This window comes from Molothrus ater, chromosome 20 (assembly GCF_012460135.2).
Source record: "Molothrus ater isolate BHLD 08-10-18 breed brown headed cowbird chromosome 20, BPBGC_Mater_1.1, whole genome shotgun sequence".
Classification (NCBI taxonomy): Eukaryota; Metazoa; Chordata; class Aves; order Passeriformes; family Icteridae; genus Molothrus; species Molothrus ater.
This window is the reverse complement of record NC_050497.2, coordinates 896,121-915,176: the sequence shown is the minus strand read 5'-3', so window position 1 is coordinate 915,176 and position 19,056 is coordinate 896,121. Positions and strand designations below refer to the sequence as shown.

At 55.2% G+C, this 19,056-nt stretch overlaps 1 protein-coding gene across 20 annotated transcripts in view; it reads left to right on the top strand.

Annotated features, from left to right (window-relative positions):
• Positions 1-19,056, top strand: part of GRIN1 (glutamate ionotropic receptor NMDA type subunit 1) — a 40,351-nt gene that overhangs the window by 940 nt on the left and 20,355 nt on the right. For 16 of the 20 annotated variants that reach the window (XM_036393736.2, XM_036393734.2, XM_036393730.2 and 13 more), the window contains exons 2-7: positions 3,120-3,254; positions 12,038-12,214; positions 16,353-16,415; positions 17,174-17,274; positions 17,755-17,876; positions 18,621-18,795. In XM_036393736.2, coding sequence (XP_036249629.1) covers positions 3,120-3,254; positions 12,038-12,214; positions 16,353-16,415; positions 17,174-17,274; positions 17,755-17,876; positions 18,621-18,795 — 773 coding nt within the window. The remainder of the gene's footprint in view (positions 1-3,119; positions 3,255-12,037; positions 12,215-16,352; positions 16,416-17,173; positions 17,275-17,754; positions 17,877-18,620; positions 18,796-19,056) is intronic. The other 4 variants (XM_036393740.2, XM_036393735.2, XM_036393732.2 and 1 more) reach the window with 1 other exon arrangement.

Genomic DNA, 19,056 nt, shown 5'->3' with positions numbered 1-19,056 from the left:
GGCTCACACACGAAGCCCAGGCAGGCACAGACTCACACACGAAGCCTAAGCACATATAAACTAACACAGACACAGCCCTTGAGCACACACAGACTAACACATGAAGCTCAGACACACACAGGCTCACACACAGACCCTGGCACATACAGATTTACACACAAAGCCCAGGCATGCACAGATTCACACATACCAGGACACACACAGGCTCACACACAGCCCCTGAGCACGCACAGGCTCACGCATGAAGCTCAGGCTCACACAGGCTCACACACACACCCAGGGCACACACACAGACTCATACACGAAGCCCAGGCATGCACAGATTCACACACTGTGCACACACAGGCTCACACACAGTCCCTGTGCACACACAGGCTCACACAGAGCCCCTGGGCACACACAGGCTCACACTCTGGGCACACACAGGCCCCCATGCCCTGGGTTGTGCACATACATGCCCAGCCAATGCTGTGCATGCACACAGCAATGTGCACACACACCTACACCACACACAGGCACCACGGGCACACACAGAGCCAGGTGTGAGCACAGGCACCCCCAAACTGGGGGGACATGTGGGCACAGGGAGCACCATGCATGCACACAGATTGTGCCTTTACACACATGTGGGAATGTTCATGGGCTGCACTGCATGTGCACACATTCCATGCAGACACAGATTCCATGCACACACACACACACACAGACACACACATTCCATGTGCACACATTCCGTGCACACATTCCATGCACACACACACACACACCGTGTACACACACATTCCATGCACACACACACACACCGTGTGCACACACATTCCATGCACACACACACACACCGTGTGCACACACACATTCCACGTGCACACACACACACACACACACTCCATGTGCACACACACTCCATGTGCACACTGCACTGCTGTGCAAACATGGGCTCACACACAACACGTCTGCCTTCGTGCCAGCCTGCACAGCTGCTGTGACACTTGGACACACACATCTGCGTGAGGGACCTGGCACACCCACTGCCACACGCACACCCAGGACAAGGGCACACACGGCTGAGGGTGCAGACACACAGGCATGGCACGCACAGACACACAGACCCAGGGTGCACACGCACACAGACTCGGTGTGTGCTGTGTATGACTGTGCACAGAGCACAGAATGCTCCTCGCTCCTGTGCCCCGGGTGACTCTCAGCGCACCTTTGGGTGCAGCCCGAGCCCCCGGCGCCGGCGGGGGCAGCCTGGGGTGCCCCGGGCAGCCCTGGCCCGGCCTCTCCACCTCCCCTGCCCTGGGTGCAGAGCCCGGCGAACCCCCCAGGCCGTCAGTCGGGGCCATCGGGGGACGGGCGGGCAGGTACAGACCCCCCCTCCAGCCCACCCCGCAGCCGCGGCAGGTCCGCGTGGGCCCTCGCAGATGGGAACGCGCCCCCGGTCCGCACGAACGGAGCCCGGGCCGCCCCAGGGCGCAGGGAAACGCGTGTGGCACCCACGGCCGGCAGGGCAGGGCGCTGTCAGCGCGGGGCAGAGCTGACCCTTGGCGGCTCAGCCTCTCGCCGTGGCGGTGCGGGGTGGCCGGGACAGCCCTGGGGAGGTGGCCGGGCCGGGCAGCGCGGGCTCTCGCCGCTGTCCCCTGGCAGCGGGGGAGGCTCAGCGGGTCCCGCACTGAGCCGAGGCTCCATTCAGCGCTGCCGGCCGATGGATGCCCGTGGCCGTGCCCCCTCCCCGCCTGGTCCCCGCGCAGCGTGGGGACGGGCACAGCCGTGCGGGGGCAGCGCGGCCGGGGCTGCCGGGGCGCTGGGCTCGGGGTGCCCGCTCTGTCCCACACGCCGGGGCTGTCCCGGCCGCTGTGCCCCGCTCGGTCCCCGCTCGGTCCCCGCTCGCTGGCGCCGTGCCCGAGCGGGGGCTGCGGGGCACAGGAGGGGCTGGCAGCCCGCGCACCCAAAATGGCTCCTGCCGGTGCTGCGGTGCGCCACGGCACAAACCGAGCCCCGCACGGCCCCGCCGCTGTCCCCGAGCCTGCTCCTGCCCCAGCGCCCTGCTGAGTGCGGGTCCTCACCCCCTGTGTCACACCGGGCACCTCTGCCCAGGGCATCCCCTCCTCCTGCATCCCCAGGACCTTCCCAACCTATTCTCTAGCAGTTTCTCCCTACTCCCACGTAGGGTCTCCAGCCCCTGGCCCAGCTCCCTATGCACCCTCAATTTACTCCCTCCCAATGCCAAGCAGGATCCTCCCTCTTCCATCCTCCCTCTTCCCCCAGACCCCAGGGGCCCTTCCCCAGGCAGGCTCCATCCTCCTCTCCTGTCCTGGCAATCTGTCCCTCCAGCCCAGGCGCTGGGCACATCCTGGGGCTTGGGCAGATGCTTGGAGAAGGAAGAGTTATTTCCTCCAGACATCAAAGTCCTTGCACTGATTCGCCCTAGCTGGAGATCTGTCACCAGCTGGGGACATTCCTTGTGCTTCGAAAGGGCATTGGTGTAATAAAGGATCCCCAGGGAGTACCCAGCTCCCTCCTCTCCCTTTGACACAAAGTAGGATCCTGCTGGAGACAAAAATCCCAGCCCTGCTGTAACAGCAGAATTTTGCCGAGATCCTCCTCTCGCATTTTGGTATAGCCCAGATCCCGGCTCCTGCCCCCGCCCTCCGGGCTCTGCCATTCCTGTGCCCAGGGCCAGATGGCTGATGCGCTCCCTGGCTCCGCGCTCCCGCTCCCGCCACAGTCCCAGCTGACCACTTTGTTCCTAATGGTCCTCAGAGGGGAATTACGACCGAGTATTAAATGTGTGGTTAAAGAAATCGCATTACACAGTGTGACTGGAAGGGAGATGCTTTCCTTTAATCCATGGCAGTTATTAGTTTAGCGAGCGGAGCGCCTGGGCACGGCATTCCATTAGGACGGAACCCTGAGCAGAGCCATCCCCTCCAGCCGGGGCACAGCACCCCTGCTCCCGGCACAGCCCTTTCTTCCCCATTCCGAGCCATTGCAGTGCCATTGTCATGTTAACGTGGGGCTGTTTAGCATTGCAGAAAAGAAAAGGGGAAAAAAAATCACGCTCGATGGCCGTTGCGCTCCCGTGAAATAATGTTTGTGTCGTGTATCCTGTCCTACAGGTCTATGCAATATTAGTTAGTCACCCTCCTGCTCCCAACGATCACCTAACACCAACACCTGTATCATACACAGCTGGCTTCTACAGGATCCCTGTCATTGGTCTGACAACACGCATGTCTATATACTCTGATAAGGTAACTGATGCATGCTTCTGGTACCTCATACGTGTGCTGTAAATCAGGAGTGCCCGGCAGGAGGGCTCATGATGTCTTCACTCTCTGTGTCTGTCCGTCCGCCCTCTCCAGCCCAGCCTGCAGCTCCCTCTCTCTCTCTCTCTCTCCCCTGCATTCCAGGGTACATCATTTTTTTGCAGCTGCCAGTGCTGACCTACATAGCCCCGGATGATTTCTGCAGCGCTGCTGTGCCAGGCTGCCGGGCTCGCTGCTCTCCAGCCAGGGCAGAGGCACAGGCTGGCTCCTGCCCTGCTCTCTGCTGCCAGCCAGGGGCTCCTGGGGGCTGGGGGGGCCTGGGAGGGCCAGAGGGTCCTGTCAGAGCCTGAACATTGGACAGGATCTCTCTGGGGCTGGGAGGTTGTTTGGTTGCATTCACATCTCTGAGTTTGTGGGATATTGGTAGGGGGAGATGACAGAATATCCTGAGGCTTCACATGGCTGGCATTCAGCACTCAAGACAGAGGCTCAGATTCCAATGTCTCAGCTGTCCCCGTGGGAACTCAGAGACTTCCAGGCTGGATGAGGTCCTGGACAATGAGGTCCTGCCCTGGCCCTCAGCTCACAGCCTGTTTGGCAAAGACCTAAAGCCTTAGGAAAGGCAAAAGGAGGAGCTGAGCAGAGCCAGGCCTTCCAAATGCCATTGCAGGATTTCATCCAGCACACGAGCTCAGTGGGTGAGATCGAGCCTGCTTCGAAGCACGAATCAGCCTTTGCTTGGAAAATGTGAATATTCACAAATGTAAATGTTCAGTGCAAAAATAGTCACTCCACCTACATGGTAAATAAAGTCAAATTTCAGGAGGAGGAGCAGCAGCTCCCAGAGAGGCACCAGCAGCACTGCTTGGCTAGAGCAGCAGATTTTGGCATCTCCCAGCAGGGAAGCCATGGCAGGGTGGTCAGCAAGCCAGGATGGTGATGGTGGCTGGCAGGGCTGGGGAGCTTCACACCCTGCCAGGGTCCCACCAGGCATGGGGAGATGGAAAGGGATGGCAGCAGAGCTGGCAGAGCAGGCAGGAAGTGTTCAGGGGGGATTTGCTTCTTGCTGCTCTGGGGAGGAGACAGATCTGACAGGAATGTCACTGGGAGGGTCCTTGTCACAGGGCCCACCATGGCAGCAAGAGGGGACCCTGCCCCTCCTCTCTGCTCCATCTCTGCAGGGCTGTGCCCAGCAAAGCAGCCCTGCCCACCTGTGCTGGCCTGCAGTGCTCAGCCCCAGGGCTGACCTGTCCTCTCCTTCTGCCAATCTTGTCCTTTTTAAAACCTGTTTTCTGCAGAGCAGCCCCATAGCCCCCTCCTGGCTCCCTTCAGGGCTGGGGGAGAGACCCACAGTGGTGACCCAGTGTGCTGGCAGGGAGATGCTCTCCAGGGAACATTTGGGGTGTTGAGCAGGTTCAGGGGTGCACCTGCCTGGCAGAGGCTGGGCAGGGAGCCCAGGCTGCCCACCCCACACCCTCAGGGAGCCCCTGCCTGGCTGGCATCGTGCTCAGCCTCCTGCCCACCAAGGCTTGGAGCTCTCTGAAGAACAGGAGCTGCAGGCAGGGACTAGGGAGAGGAACAAAGGATGTTTGGACAGTGGAGGGGACAGCAGAGGTGGGAGTGGAGTGGGGGACAGAGGGGTGTGGAGCTGTGGGACAGGACAGTGGAAGGTTCTGCACATGCCATGCAGGACAGGCTGGCTCGTGACACAGGGATATTCAGCTGTTCCCTTTTTGGTTTCCAGTGATCAGCTTGCTTTCTTTTTTGTTTTAATTCAGGAAATTATATCTTTCAGCTTAGTTTCTATGGAAACAAGCTTGTAGGATCACTTTTTATGTATGCCCCTAATTGGTTTTGGAGGCATCAGACAATTTTAGCTGAATTTCACAGGGGGCTGAAGTTGGGTTAATTTTGGTCCTCTCAAGGCTACCAGGGGAGGAAAGGTGTGGGCCTCAGCTTGGACAGGTTTGCCCAGAACCTTTTGATGCTCTCAGAGCATCTCCAGTCAAGCACAGTGGTCCATGAGTTGTACCAGTCTTTCAGCAAGGATACCCAAGGGAAGTGAGTTTTACTGCTCCAGTATCCAACCATTTATTCTGGAAATAATATTGCAGTTATCAGGCAGAGCACTCTGGCTTGGCCTCCTTGTACATCTTGTGAAATCATGAGCTGTTCCCCACTGAGGCCCTCTGAGCACCCAGCACAGCCCTGCCTGCTGGGGAGGGGTCTCTGGGATCCATCACCTCTGAGAGAGGCCAGCAGGGAGCTGGGGGAGAGAGGCACTCTCAGGGTAAAGGCAGCAGAGTGGTTCCCATCACTGTGGTGTCCATGGCTATGGAGAGCCCTCCAAGGAGATCTCATTGGCTGAGCATTGCAAAAATCCCCCTCTGACTCTCCCTCAGTGCTCCCGTCCCCCACAGCCCACTGGGGGTATTTCTCTCTGCTCTGCATCTCAGCTGGAACAAACGAGCTGGCACTGACATGCTGGCACCATGAAAAGGCTGAGCTGACACCGAGTGTGAGAGCAGAGCTGGGGATGCACAGCTCAGGGAGGGCTGGGACTGTGGGGCTGGAGGGACACCCTGGCTGCTGAGCCCCTCACCACCCCACAGCAGATTATTGCAGCAGAGGAACAGGGAGATAAATTAATACATTAATAAATCAACAAATCAATAAATTAATAAATTAATAAATTAATAAATTAATAAATTAATAAATTAATAAATTAATAAATTATGAGACCTGCTCTGCTGCTGGAGGAGTTGGAAAATGGAGTTTAGACATGCTGCAATTGGAGAGCTTCTTCAGTTCCAGCACCTTGCCCTGGTGGTTAAGTGAGGTCTGTCTCTCTCTCAGTCAGGGGATGGATTTCCCTCTGGTTCCTGCTCTCAGTGGAACCATTCCACGCCCTCACAGGGCTTGTTCACTGAAAGGGTTTTCTGCTTTATTACTGTCTCACTGGCAGCCCATGCTCACAGGAGCCCTGTTAGGGCTGGGAAGGTGCAGGTGGGGACAAAAGTGGCTTTTGTTGACAAGGTCAGGGTCTGTACTCCACTGGCACCCACAGGTGATGACTGGAGAGGCTGCTTGGTGCAGCACAGAGATGTTTGTCCTGGGAGTGGGGAGCACAGGCCTCAACAGGGCAGGAAACCACTCAGCAGGGCAGGAGATCCCTCAGCAGGGCAGGAAACCCTCAGCAGGGCAGGAGATCCCTCAGCAGGGCAGGAAACCCTCAGCAGGGCAGGGCAGGAGATCCCTCAGCAGGGCAGGAGATCCCTCAGCAGGGCAGGAAACCACTCAGCAGGGCAGGAGTTCCCTCAGCAGGGCAGGAAACCCTCAGCAGGGCAGGAGTTCCCTCAGCAGGGCAGGAAACCCTCAGCAGGGCAGGAAACCCTCAGCAGGGCAGCCTGGAAAGTGCAAGAGCAGGCCAGGGAGGTGGAGGGATGGCCTGATGGAGCCCCCACGGGCAGCAGATCCCCACAGGCTCAGATTCCAGCTGGGAGCAGGACAGAGCAGCCCCACAGCCCCACAGTGGCCCTGCCCATCCCTTCCTCCGTGCACTGCAAGGAAAGGCAGAGAGTGCACTTTAGTCTGAGCTCTGCCCCAAAATCCCTCCCTGAGCTATCTCAGAGCTATCTCAGCTCCCTCCCACCTCCACAGCTCTCATGTGGGGCAGTGGGCAGGCTCCCTCCATGGAAACACTGGCCAGCACTTCTTTCTCATGCCCAGCTGGTGAATTTTACCAAATTTTCAGGAGCTCTGCAGACTGGGATCTCTGTCAAGCTCTGAAATTCCCCAGGCAGCTCAGCTGGGGAGTGCATTGCTAGCAGGGGGCTGACCCCCCTGCCACAGGTAATGAAGCAAAGGCACATTGCTCCCTTCAGCCTGCAGGGAAAATCCCTCCCCCAGGCCTTGGCTGAGCCCCTGGGCAGGCAGGAGTGCAGAAGGTCACAGACCCTTCACTCATGGCACTCTGCAAGGCCCTGCTGGGACACACAGGCCCTGCCTGCTGGCCCCAGCCATGCCCTTTGCCCTGTGGGTAAAATCCCCATGCCAAGGCACCCCCAGTGCTCTCCCCCAGCTCAGAGCCTGGCTGTGCACAGGACTGCAGCAGCCAGGTACCTTCTCTGCAGGGGGATGTACTCCTGTGCTTCCTGCAGGCTCACAGCTGTGCATGCACAGTCTGTGCTTTCACACACACACACACACACAGCACAGGATCATCTGCTCAAACAGCTCCTCTTTGTATGGGCTTGCATCAGATATTTGCAGCTCTCAAGTCCTGACCCCACATAGAATCATCACAGAATCCCAGACTGGTTTGGGTTGGAAGGGACCTTAAAGCCCATCCAGTGCCACCCCTGCCATGGCAGGGACACCTCTCCCTGTCCCAGGCTGCTCTCAGCCCTGTCCAGCCTGGCCTTGGGCACTGCCAGGGGCAGCCCCAGCTGCTCTGGGCACCCTGTGCCAGGGCCTGCCCACCCTCCCAGGAAATATCCCCAACTCTGCTCCCTCTGGTGCTTTTTGGCTCCAGCCCCTGGGGTCCTGCTGAGCTTGGGCACTGGATTTCAGCCCAGCCTGTGTTTGCTGCTCTTTTGCAGAGCTAGAATGAAGTGAGGGAGCACAGGGCTGAGCTCTGAGCTGTGGGTGGGCTGCAGAGGGGTTTGGGGTTGCTGTGAGCCATTGCCATGGTCCCACTGCAGCCCTGGCTGGCACCAGGCACACTCAGAGCAGAGGAAGGGGTGAGGATCCTACAAAGCACCCCACAAGGCCAGTGTGGGTTCGTAGTGAGGAGCAGTTTTTGCTGTGTGCTGATCCGAGGGCAGGGAGGGAGGGATGACAGCCCTGAGTTCAAGGGCTGGAGCAGCACCAAGGGCACAGCTGGTGCAGCTGAGTGAGGCCCACCAGCTGGGCTGGCTGTCTCACAGGGGCTCTGCTAAAAACCACAGGTCTTTTTTAACAGTTATTTGCCAAAAAATGGGCTAATTAGGGTGCATAAATCACTGTCTCCCATCCTCTGCAGTGCAGCCTGTGTGCCCGTGCCCAGCTGAGCTCTGTGCTGAGTTTCAGAGGGTGTGACAGGGACCTGGGGGATGTCACTGTGTGTGCTGGGGTGGGGGTATCAAATCACACCAAGCTGGATCCTCACCTGCCTCTGCACAGCACAAGCTGCCCGTGTGAACCTCTGGGGGACTCTGATCGTTTTTCTGCCAATCTTTGGCCCTTGCAAAGATGCTCAGGAGTCCCAGGTGCTTCAAAAGCTGTGTCAGACCACGAGTGCTCATCCTGAGACCTCAGCTCAGCACTTGACATGAGATTTTCTTCATTATCCCTTTTGAAAACCACAGTTCAGGGATCCAGGAGCTGAGATACCACCAGAGTCAGTCCATGACCCTTTTGACACCACCTCAGAAAGCAAATTTGTCTGGACTGTTAAACCAAGTTGCCCCCCAACAACCTTGCAGTATTTTTTTCCTCTGAACCCAATGATATGTATTTACAATACTTAAGAAAACCATGATTGGTTAAACACCATTTTTGCAGGCTGGTTGGGAAGCTAGAAAGTAATTTGATGCAATATATGGAAATTTCCAAGATTTTTTCATTTGAAAAAGGGATTGAAGGAATTTTTATAGATGTTTAACCTGTGTTTCTCTGATTTCTTTTTTCAAAATTGGCTTTGCTGTTATTGTTTCATCTCTTTTCTCTCTTCTGATTTTTTTCCCATTTCCAGTTTCACTTTCCCTGGATTTCTTTAAAGCAGTTAAAATGCTCACAGTTTGACGCTGGTGTAATGCTAGTGCTTCTATGAAAATACATTTTTTTGGGGGTCTACTGTGAGATGTGACTAGGAATAGAGCAAAGCAGGCTCTAACTTACGAATAAAGAAGAGAAAACTTTTTAAACTTACAACTATATGTAAAAAGAAACACACAGAAAGAATGAAGACTTTCTAAAAACATTCTTTTTCTTTTTACTAAATTTTTAATACATCTATCTTTTAGATCACTGACTTTCAGTCTATCACTACCTTTTAGAGAATTAATTCTCAGTTCATCAAGGAGTGAGGAGTCTTTCTTGTGCCATAGGCTTCCTCTGGAAACACAGTTGAAACTTCTTGTGTTTCCAGTCACACGTGGCACTGCCTGGAGATCATTTGCCATCGTGACATCTTCTTTCTATGCTCAGTGCTCTCACTACTGCGCATGGACCAGAGCTGCTTCTAGGGTTTTCTTTTTAAGGGTGCTTTGTCTAGTTTTAAGAAGAGCACAGTCTCTCACTCTCAGGACACTTGTTTTCTCTAAATTTCACTTCTTGGGGCTGAGGGCTCTCAAGAACAGAGATCTCTTCTACTGAAGATTGAGGGCACCAATTAGTTTCTTCACTCATCATCTTTGTTTACACACTCTTTCACATAACAACACTGAACTCCCTTGACTCTGAGCTATTGCTTCTTTTTAAATGCAGTCTCTGTGTCACAGGAAAAAAATGGTTCTGTCTATGGCTATAGAAGAAAAGTCAAGCCAAGGCTACTCTATCACTTCTTTCTACTTAAGATTCTTCTTCACTTCTCTCGTGGCCTATTTCTTTTTATCTCAACTCTCTCTTCTCATTCAGCTCCAGGAGGATCAGCATTTGTAAGGTTTCTATCATCTAAGAAAAGGGTTAAAAATCTCAGGCTCTGCCTGTCTAGAACTCTTACGCTGTCTTGCTGGGCACCTTCTTGCCACACTTTCTCTCTTTCTCTTTCTCAGCTGGCCGCGATATTAAATTTTTAAGGTGGCACAGGCACAGGCACAGGCACAGGCACAGGCTGGCTCTCTTTCTCTTTCTCCAAGGTGGGGGTGGGGGGGTGGCTGCCTGATGTTTCTTGGTGCTCTTCTACTTTTCTATCTTCAGGGCCTTGGCTTACCTTACCTGGCTGCATGGCTTCCCCTCCCCTGCCCATCCGCAGCAGCTGGGCAGGGGAGGTTTGAACTTTTCACTGACTGGAACCAAGAGAAAGTTTTCTTGGGAGTTTTCTGCTTTTAACTTCTTGTGTTCTCAGAGGCATATCTATGTCTTCAGTGGCTACACCAGGTGCTAATATTCAAATCTGACTACTTATTGGTTTTACTACAGCATCTCAAAAAAAAACTCACCTCCTCTCAAACCATGACACCTGTGTTTCTCTGATTTCTTTTTCTAATATTGGCTTTTCTGTTATTTTTTCATCACTTTTCCCTCTTCTGATTTTTTCCCATTTCCAGTTTCACTTTACCTGGATTTCCTTAAAGCAATAAAAAATGCTCAGGGGTTGAAAATTAAAAATGCTTAGACCCAGGTGGTGTGCCCCTGGCCCAGGCTGTGCAGCTGGACCTGGAAATTCCTGGGCATCTCTGCTGACTGCAAAGAGCTCTTGTACACTGTGTTAGTGAGGACACCATGGTTGTCTTTCCAGTGTTTGTCCCTATGGGGCTTTTTCCCAATCCCATGGGTTTCTGGGGTGAGCTGCTCTTCCTGTAACTCCAATGTTTGTATCTCCTACTCTGAGAGTCATGTTGGGGCTCTCCTGGTTTTTTTCTCCTCTGGTTAAACATCCACCCTTCTCCTCAGTGTCTCAGGTTCAGGAAGTGTTCCCAGTGCTGTGGTGGCTCTGCTGCTCCCCCGTTCCCCTGTGCTGGGCTGGGGCAGGAGCAGGGACCTGCCTGTGCAGGGAGCCCTGAGCACAGCAGGGAGTTTGCATCCTTTTCTACACATTTCCTGGTCTGGTCTGACATTATCACTGTGTGGAGTGTGAGGAACAGGATTTATCTGGTGTGTCTGTTCCTCCTGTGTGTGTCCATGGGGGACAGGATGACTTTTCCTTCCCAGTGTGTACTACTGTGGCCCATTCAGGACATTTCTGACCCATTCTGGGTCAGGTCTCTGGATGAGCAGGTCTGGACAAGCCCTGTTTGGTTCAAACAACCATCTCAGCCTTAGAGAAAGAAATATTATGGTGCTTTATTTTTGTCCTCTCCAGTTCTGGCTCCTGCCTCCCTCCAGCACATAGCTGGGCTGTCAAGCAGGGTCCATGCTGGGCATGAGCATTTTCACTTCCTAATATTTGACTCTTGGGTTTTTTGGGCAAGCTGCATTTGTTTGAAAGCTCTCTGTCAGCTCCAGCTTTTGGTCTGATTGCTCCCCTAAGAGCAGTGTACTTAATTAGGCTGGAATTGCTATTGCACAATCAGCCAACCATAATGATGTCTTTAACCCAAGCAGAGAGGTTTGCTGGGGCACGGGTCCAGAGCTGCCTCCTCTGCCTGCTGCTGCAGAACAGGCTGACCTAGAAACAGCCAGGGACCATGTTATAAAACTGCCTTTCTGAACTTCTGCCATGGCACATGACGAGCACACAGCTGCCTGTACCTGCCTCTTGCCTTCTGAAGGGAATTCTTCTGCTTTTTGATGTCCATTGTCTGGTAATCATTTAAAAGGTCAAGAGGCAAGGCTGTATTTGCACTGAACACTGCTGGTCACTCATGGCTCGATAGGCTTTTCTTCTCTGTGCATTTATGGAGCACAAAGCAGAAACCCCTCTTTGCCATGCTCTGGTTTAACCACAGAGAGGTGCAAAGTCACATCCAGGGTTTGCTTCCCAGCCAGAAGGAAGGATGCAGGTCCCAGAGGTTAGGTCAAGGTGTGCATCCCAGAATGGATCCCTGTCCCTGCCCCTGTCCCTGTCCCTGCAAACGTGGCTGGCAGCCCCACAGTCTGTGTTGAGCTCTTGTTCTTCCTTGCAGAGCATCCACCTGTCCTTTTTGCGCACGGTCCCACCCTACTCTCACCAGGCCAACGTCTGGTTTGAGATGATGAGAGTCTTCAACTGGAACCACGTCATCCTGATAGTCAGCGACGACCACGAGGGTCGTGCTGCACAGAAGAAGCTGGAGACCCTCCTGGAGGAGAAAGAGTCCAAGGTCAGTTCCTGAACATTGTCTTGTAGCTTTGTTTAAGCAACAACAACGAAACTAGAAGTCTTGGGCTGTTGTATGTATGTAGATTTCTGTATGTAAAACACCTTTTCTTTCCATTGTAACATGGCTAACATGCTTAAAGCATCAACAGTGTCTGACTAGTACCTGACAGAACTTTGTACTTTATTCATTTCACTTGCTTTGCCATGGTCAAAATCTCCTACATGTAAATCGACTACAAAATGAAGGGAAGGATAACCTGGAGCTCTGCAAATGCCTTGCCCGAGTTTCCCACCCAAGGAGAGGACCAGTCGCTCAGTGTAGGGAAGCACCTGCCCCACTGCAGCCACCCCGGGGCCAGGCAGAGCCAGCAGTGCCCAACCCACCCTGCAGAGCAGCTTCTGAATTGGCCATGGGGGCTGAGCTCAGTGCCTGGCAGGGGCTCTGAGCCTCTGGGCAGCGCTGTGGGCCCTTCCCATCTCATCGCAGCACACCCAAACGCTGCTTTCCTGACACCCCATGCATGGCAGGGCTGGCTGTGGGACCTCGTCCTGCTCTCAGGGCCAGGGGAGCAGGGAGGGAGGCAGGCAGGGGGACAGAGCACAGACCCACGGCCTGCAGGGGAAGGACTGACCAAGTGCCCGAGGCCAGCACAGAAGAGCACAGGAAGCTGTACCTGCAATCTGGAAGGCAAGGAAACACCTCCTGTCCTACGGGGGGAGTCCCAGCACATCCTCTCTCCTGGGTAGGGTGAGGTCCCCTTCGGATGGCCAGAGCCTGAGTTCATCCAGTCTCCAGCAGCATCAGGGCAGGCACCCATTTGGGGATGTTCCCTCCCAGGCAGGGACCCCAGTCTGCTCTTTGCAGCCCCACCTGCAGCTGCTAGACCTTTGGCAGTCTCTCAGCTGTTGAGATGTGGCCATGGATGCTTCTTGTGGTTGGAGTTGGTGGCTGAGCTGAGAGATGGGACCCTGAGACTGCTCTTCATCACCTCCCTGGAGGAACAACCGCTGCAGGGGTGCAGGCTGGCACAAGCCACACTGACCAACAGACTCCTGATTAAGGCAGTGATTTTCAAGAAGTTTCATCCTTGCTGCATCCCAGGCTGTCTCAATGCACTGATGTTCCACCAGCCACAGAGGGTCCTCCTGCCTCCAAGGGCAGCTTCCCACTGGGTGACAGCAGGACAGTATTCTACTCCCAAACCTCTTCCCAGCACAAAGCCCTTCATGCAGGGAGAGCCACTGTCAGTCTCTCTCCCTCCTCTTGCATCTTTTGAATTCCACTCTCTGTTTTCCTGTAGTTCCTATGCATCCCATTCTGCTGTTCCCCCTCATGCCTCCACTCCCACCTGCCCCATGTGGTGCTCCAGGCACGGGGTGCATTTCTTCTTCAGCCTGCCCACCCTGCAGGAAAGCCTTTGAGAGCTTGAAAGATGGGGAGGGAGGGTCTGTCCTCAGACCTTCCCCGTTTTGCACTGCAGCTACCACGTCTTGGTGTCCTCTGGCAGCCTGAGAGCCTCTCTCCATCCTGGGGCACCTGCTCTGTCCCAACAGGTCACCTTGTCTTCTCTTTGGGGTGTGCCACTGCATCTTGTTTCTTTTTCCTTTGACAAAAGGTCAGGCAGACTGGTCTGACTGGTTGGGGCTTTCCTGTCTTCCTCCACCTCTTCTCTCCAGTCTCTCTTCTGTGCTGGCTCTTTCTATGCCATGAAGTTGTACCATGGGCCCCTCCCCAGCCTCTCCAAGGGCAGCCTGGGCCCTGGGGAAGGAGCAGGCAGGAGACCTGATCTCGACCTCTTCAAGGCTTAGATCACAGCCCCTGAGGACATGGAGGACCTGCTCAGGGTCAGAGACTCACCTGCCCTCTGGGCTCTTGGTTTGGGGCATGGCTTTGCCTCCAGGGTCTGTGCCAGCCCCGTGTGCCATCCTGGCACCACTGTGTGGGTCTGCAGCTCCAGCAGCACCCTGAGCCCAGCACCCAGGCCGTGCTGGCCAGCCCTGGAGTGCCCACGGGCTGGCCTTGTTCTGGGGCTGTCTGCAGGAGCCCTCAGCCTGGAGCTGCTCCACCCAGCACAGCTCTGCTCGTTCGTGGGGCTCAGAAGGGAGTGCTGGACACTGGAACCAGAGCTTGAGGTCAGAGGTGGCAGCTCCCTGCTGTGCTGCCTGCCTTTCTCTGGGACAATGCCCTGCATGAAAGTGGCAAATTTTTGAGTGATTGCAGGAGCATATGGTGGAAAGGGAACTTCTGATTTGTCAGTCCCTGAGTGAAGCATGAAGATCAGAGAAGGGCTGCAGGACCACATGGAAAAATGGGAAAAAGAGGATTACTAGTGTAGTTCTGGAAACAGGGCTAGTGACAGGGAGAGGTGACAAGGGGCCAGCCTTGTTGTACTGAAGACTCTGCTGACCAACCTGGGCCGAGGTGCCAGCACATCCCAGGAATTCCTGGTTGGTGGCTGCAGCATGGATGACCAAGTTTTTGGCTACATTGACAGTGCCTGGGGAGAAGTGACCAGCGTTGCCTGATTGGAGAACATTCCTGCTGTCCTGCTGCATCTCTGGCCTCCTTGTAGCAGTCATTACTCCAGGGCTCACTGCAGGCCCAGCAGGAGCCACTGCAGAAATCCTCGCTGTGGGAGTCATCAGAAATGAAGGCAGACCTAGGCAGATTTTGCCTCTTCACATACTTTTCCTTGCCAGGACCCGATTTTTTTAAGCAATGAAAAACCCATCAGGCTGCGTCCAAGGGAAGAAAGGAAAGGTCACACAGCTGCATGGAAAGGAGACCTGGCAAGATGTCCTGCCAAAGACTGGCCTGAATGCTCAGGAAAAGGCAAGCTAATGAGTTTGGAAAGCAAGATGAAGAGCAATCTGTCTGTCTGAGGAGCAGCCTGGGAGCATGGACCCCCACTCCTAGCAGGGATCCATTCCCATCAGGCTCTGGAGAAATGGAGATGAGAGTAGAGCTGTGTCCCACACCCCATGTACACAGATGAGGGATGCTCAGCTGGGGCGGGGTCAAAGAGAAGATGTGCCACTATGTCCCACCAAAAGCTGCCAGGCCCTCTCCTGAAGGCCCCATCAGGTTGCTGTGCCTGGCCTGGCCCCAGGGGCTGCTCCCAGGAGGTGCTGGGGCTCTGTGCAGGCTGCTGCAGGGTCAGGGCTCTGAGCAGAGGCTCTGGGCCCTCAGCACAATGCCTGCCAAGAGGAAACCTCCAGCAGTGGCTGCCCTGCCCTGGGCTGCTCTGGGGCCAGGCAGCAGCAGCAGCTGAGGCACAGAGCAGGGGAGGAGCAGGATCTCTGCTCCAGCCCCATCTCTCCGGGGTCAGTGCAGGCCCTGAGCCCCCCTGGCATGCTCCAGGCAGCAGCATGGAGACCACCAAGCATTGAGCCCCCCTAGCCACGCTTAGGGCCAGCCCTGGTCTCAGGTAGCTGCACCTCCCAGGGCCACCTGTGTGCTGCAGAGCCATGAGGTGCCCTGGGCCCTCCCCAGGGACCAGGTAAAAGCTGCAATGCCATCCCATGTTCACCATCGCTTCATATCGCCACGCTTTGAGCCAACACGGCACATAGAGAACTTTATCTTTCTCTTTTGGATGTCAGCAGAGCTCAGGAAGCTGCTCCCTCCTTTCAGGGGGTGAGAGGTTCAGCTGACACCTCACTTTGTGTGAACTCTCTGAGGGTGGACAGGACTGTAATGCTGCTAGTGATGCTAGTAATGCTGATACTCTGAACTGTAACAGTTTGCCTTTATCCAGCACTTTCCGTACACAACATTTTGTCCTTTACTTCCACAGTAATTCCATGGAAACCCCACCACTTAGGCCCTTAGATTCTTTCTGAGCTTAAGATAAAACTTCCTTGCTGAAGAATCCCCCAGTCCCTCAAGGGAAAATGCAACTGCATCGCACCAGCTGTGCCACTCAGGCTCTGCTCTCAGATTGCTCCGTGACGCTCCCGTCAGAGCTGAGGCACAATCTCTCCTGATAGTGGTTTTTGCGAGCTCCAGCGTTATAGAGACCCTTTAGCAAACAGTGGAGGAGGAGGTGGATGTTGGATTGCTTTACTACACGTCATTTTCAACTGTTTATAATATTCTTCTGTGTCTACATATTTTCTCTGTGCACATTATTCATCAGAGTAAAAAAAGGAACTATGAAAACCTCGACCAACTTTCCTATGACAACAAGCGAGGACCCAAGGTATATATGCATGGAAATGCACGCCGCCCACCAACCTAACTAGCAAATGAAAAATAGCCACAGCCAACAGAAAAATTAAAAAAAAAAAAAGAAAAAAAAAGAGAGAAAGAGAAAAAAAGAAAAGAAAAGAAAGAAAAAAAATATCCATGACTATGTTTCTTGGTAGCACGTTTTTATGTTGAGATAGTTTGGTTTGGACTTGAGAATGGAAACTTAGCCAGCTGATCCTGGAAGGATTTCTTTTTGAAACATGCATGTGAACCAGTAATTAACTTGCAAGTTCTTTTTTTTTTTTGAAAAGTTGAACCAACCCCCTTTCCTCCCCAAAGGAAACAGTTCCTTGGTGTAAGTTGCTCACTTTGATTCCCAAAGGTTAACCCTGTGCAATATGTTTTTTTTCATTTCCCATGTTTTTGAAAAACAACACTCGTTTGAGTTTTCAATTGCATTTCAAAGCCTTTTTCTCTTTCCTGTACAATGCACGCCTCTTTTTGGGTCTTGATTGACTTCAGTTTGCATGCACAGTGCAAAAAAAAAAAAAAAAACCAACCAAAAAGCCAAAACCTTAAGAGAGAAAGGAAGGAAGGAAGGAAAGAAAGAAAAGAAAGAAAGGAAAGAAAAAAATAACTATAACCAATCTTATTTAGCGGACTTTTGTGCAGTTTAATGAATTCTCTTGACCCTTTTCTAGATAGCATGGTTCTCACCACCAGTCTGGGGGCTCACTCACTAACCAGCTTTGCTCACACTCATCACAGGCTGAGAAAGTGCTTCAGTTTGACCCTGGGACCAAAAACGTGACAGCGCTGCTGCTGGAGGCGAAGGAGCTGGAGGCCAGGGTCATCATCCTCTCTGCCAGGTGAGGCCGTGCTGCCGCTTTCCCCCTGCTCTGATTTCCCCTCTCCCAGTGCTGCCCAGCGCTGGAGTCAGTGAATTTGGGGTCTGACCGCCTTCCGAGGAGCCTGAGAGAGCCCCCACAGATAGTCCCTGTCCCGGGCAGCCGGGGATGCTGGGGTGCTGCTGGCCGGGCAAGGACAGTCCCAGCGCGGCTGCCGTGCCTGGCTGTGCTGCAGGAGCAGCCCTGGGCACTGATGGTGCGTGTTGGTCCAGCTGAAAGGAGGGAAGGAGGGCAGCCCGACGGCCCCCAGCCTGCAGCACCATGGGCTGATGTGCAGGCGCTCAGCAGCGCCGGGAGCTGTGGGACCAGGCGAAGCTGAGAGCAAGGGTCCCACTGCATCGAGGATTTAACCATTGCCCAGCAGTCAGAGTCCCCCGGGGTGGCACCGCCGCAGCCCTGGCTCAGCTGGAGCCCCACGGCCGTTCCCTTGTGTCGTTGCAGCGAGGATGACGCGGCCACGGTGTACAGATCAGCAGCCATGCTCAACATGACGGGCTCGGGCTACGTGTGGCTGGTGGGGGAGCGGGAGATCTCGGGCAATGCCCTGCGCTACGCCCCGGACGGTAGGCACCTCCCGGGCCCCGAATATCACAGACCCACCGCGGGGCTGGGAGCCCGAGGCAGCGGCGATCAGCGGCGCTGCCCTCCCCGGCCCCCGCGGGCTGCGGGATCGCGGTGCCGGCTGGCCCCGCACGGAGGATCCCACACGGAGGGTCCCACACGGAGGGCCCCGCACGGAGGATCCCACACGGAGGGTCCCGCACGGAGGATCCCACACGGAGGGTCCCACACGGAGGGTCCCACACGGAGGGTCCCACACGGAGGGTCCCACACGGAGGGCGCCGCACGGAGGGTCCCACACGGAGGGTCCCACACGGAGGGTCCCACACGGAGGGTCCCACACGGAGGGCGCCGCACGGAGGGTCCCACACGGAGGGTCCCACACGGAGGGCCCCGCACGGAGGGTCCCGCACGGAGGGCCCCGCACGGAGGGTCCCACACGGAGGACCCCGCACGGCGGGTCCCACACGGAGGGCCCCGCACTCTGCTCTCCGTCCCTCCGCCCGCCTGGGGACCCGGCCTTGGCCACCCTGGGGCTGCCGCGCCCCACATCCGTGTCACTGCGGCTTGGCAAGCTGCCTGTCACCCGGGAAGGCTTGGGCAGGGCCCTGGGGATGGAGCTGGGGGTGCCAGGTGCCAGCCCGTAGCCGTGTGCTCGCTGTCCCAAGAGCTGGGCACGGCAGTGACGCTGGAGCAGCCGATGCTCCCAGGAATGCTGACCTGACCGCCCCCCTCTGCCGCGGCAGGAGTGATCGGCTTGCAGCTCATCAACGGCAAGAACGAGTCAGCCCACATCAGTGACGCTGTCGCCGTGGTGGCCCAGGCCGTGCACGACTTGTTCGAGAAGGAGAATATCACAGACCCACCGCGGGGCTGCGTGGGCAACACCAACATCTGGAAGACAGGACCCCTTTTTAAGAGGTATTGGGGAAAGGGTCCTGCTGGAGGGAGCAGAGGACCTGGGGGAGAGCTGGAAAAGGTGGGAGCATGTGGAAAAGGTGCAGGAGGACACGGTGGCTTTGTTCAGGGCCAGTAAAGCTTTGGGGCATGTGGCACAGGGCTGCCTGGACTGTCCTGCATGATTTGGATGTGAGGGCTACATCTCTCCTAGAAAACTCTCCCAAGACACAGGCTCAGGCACAGGCCTCACCCAGTTTTTCCAGACCGTTTAGGCATCATCCT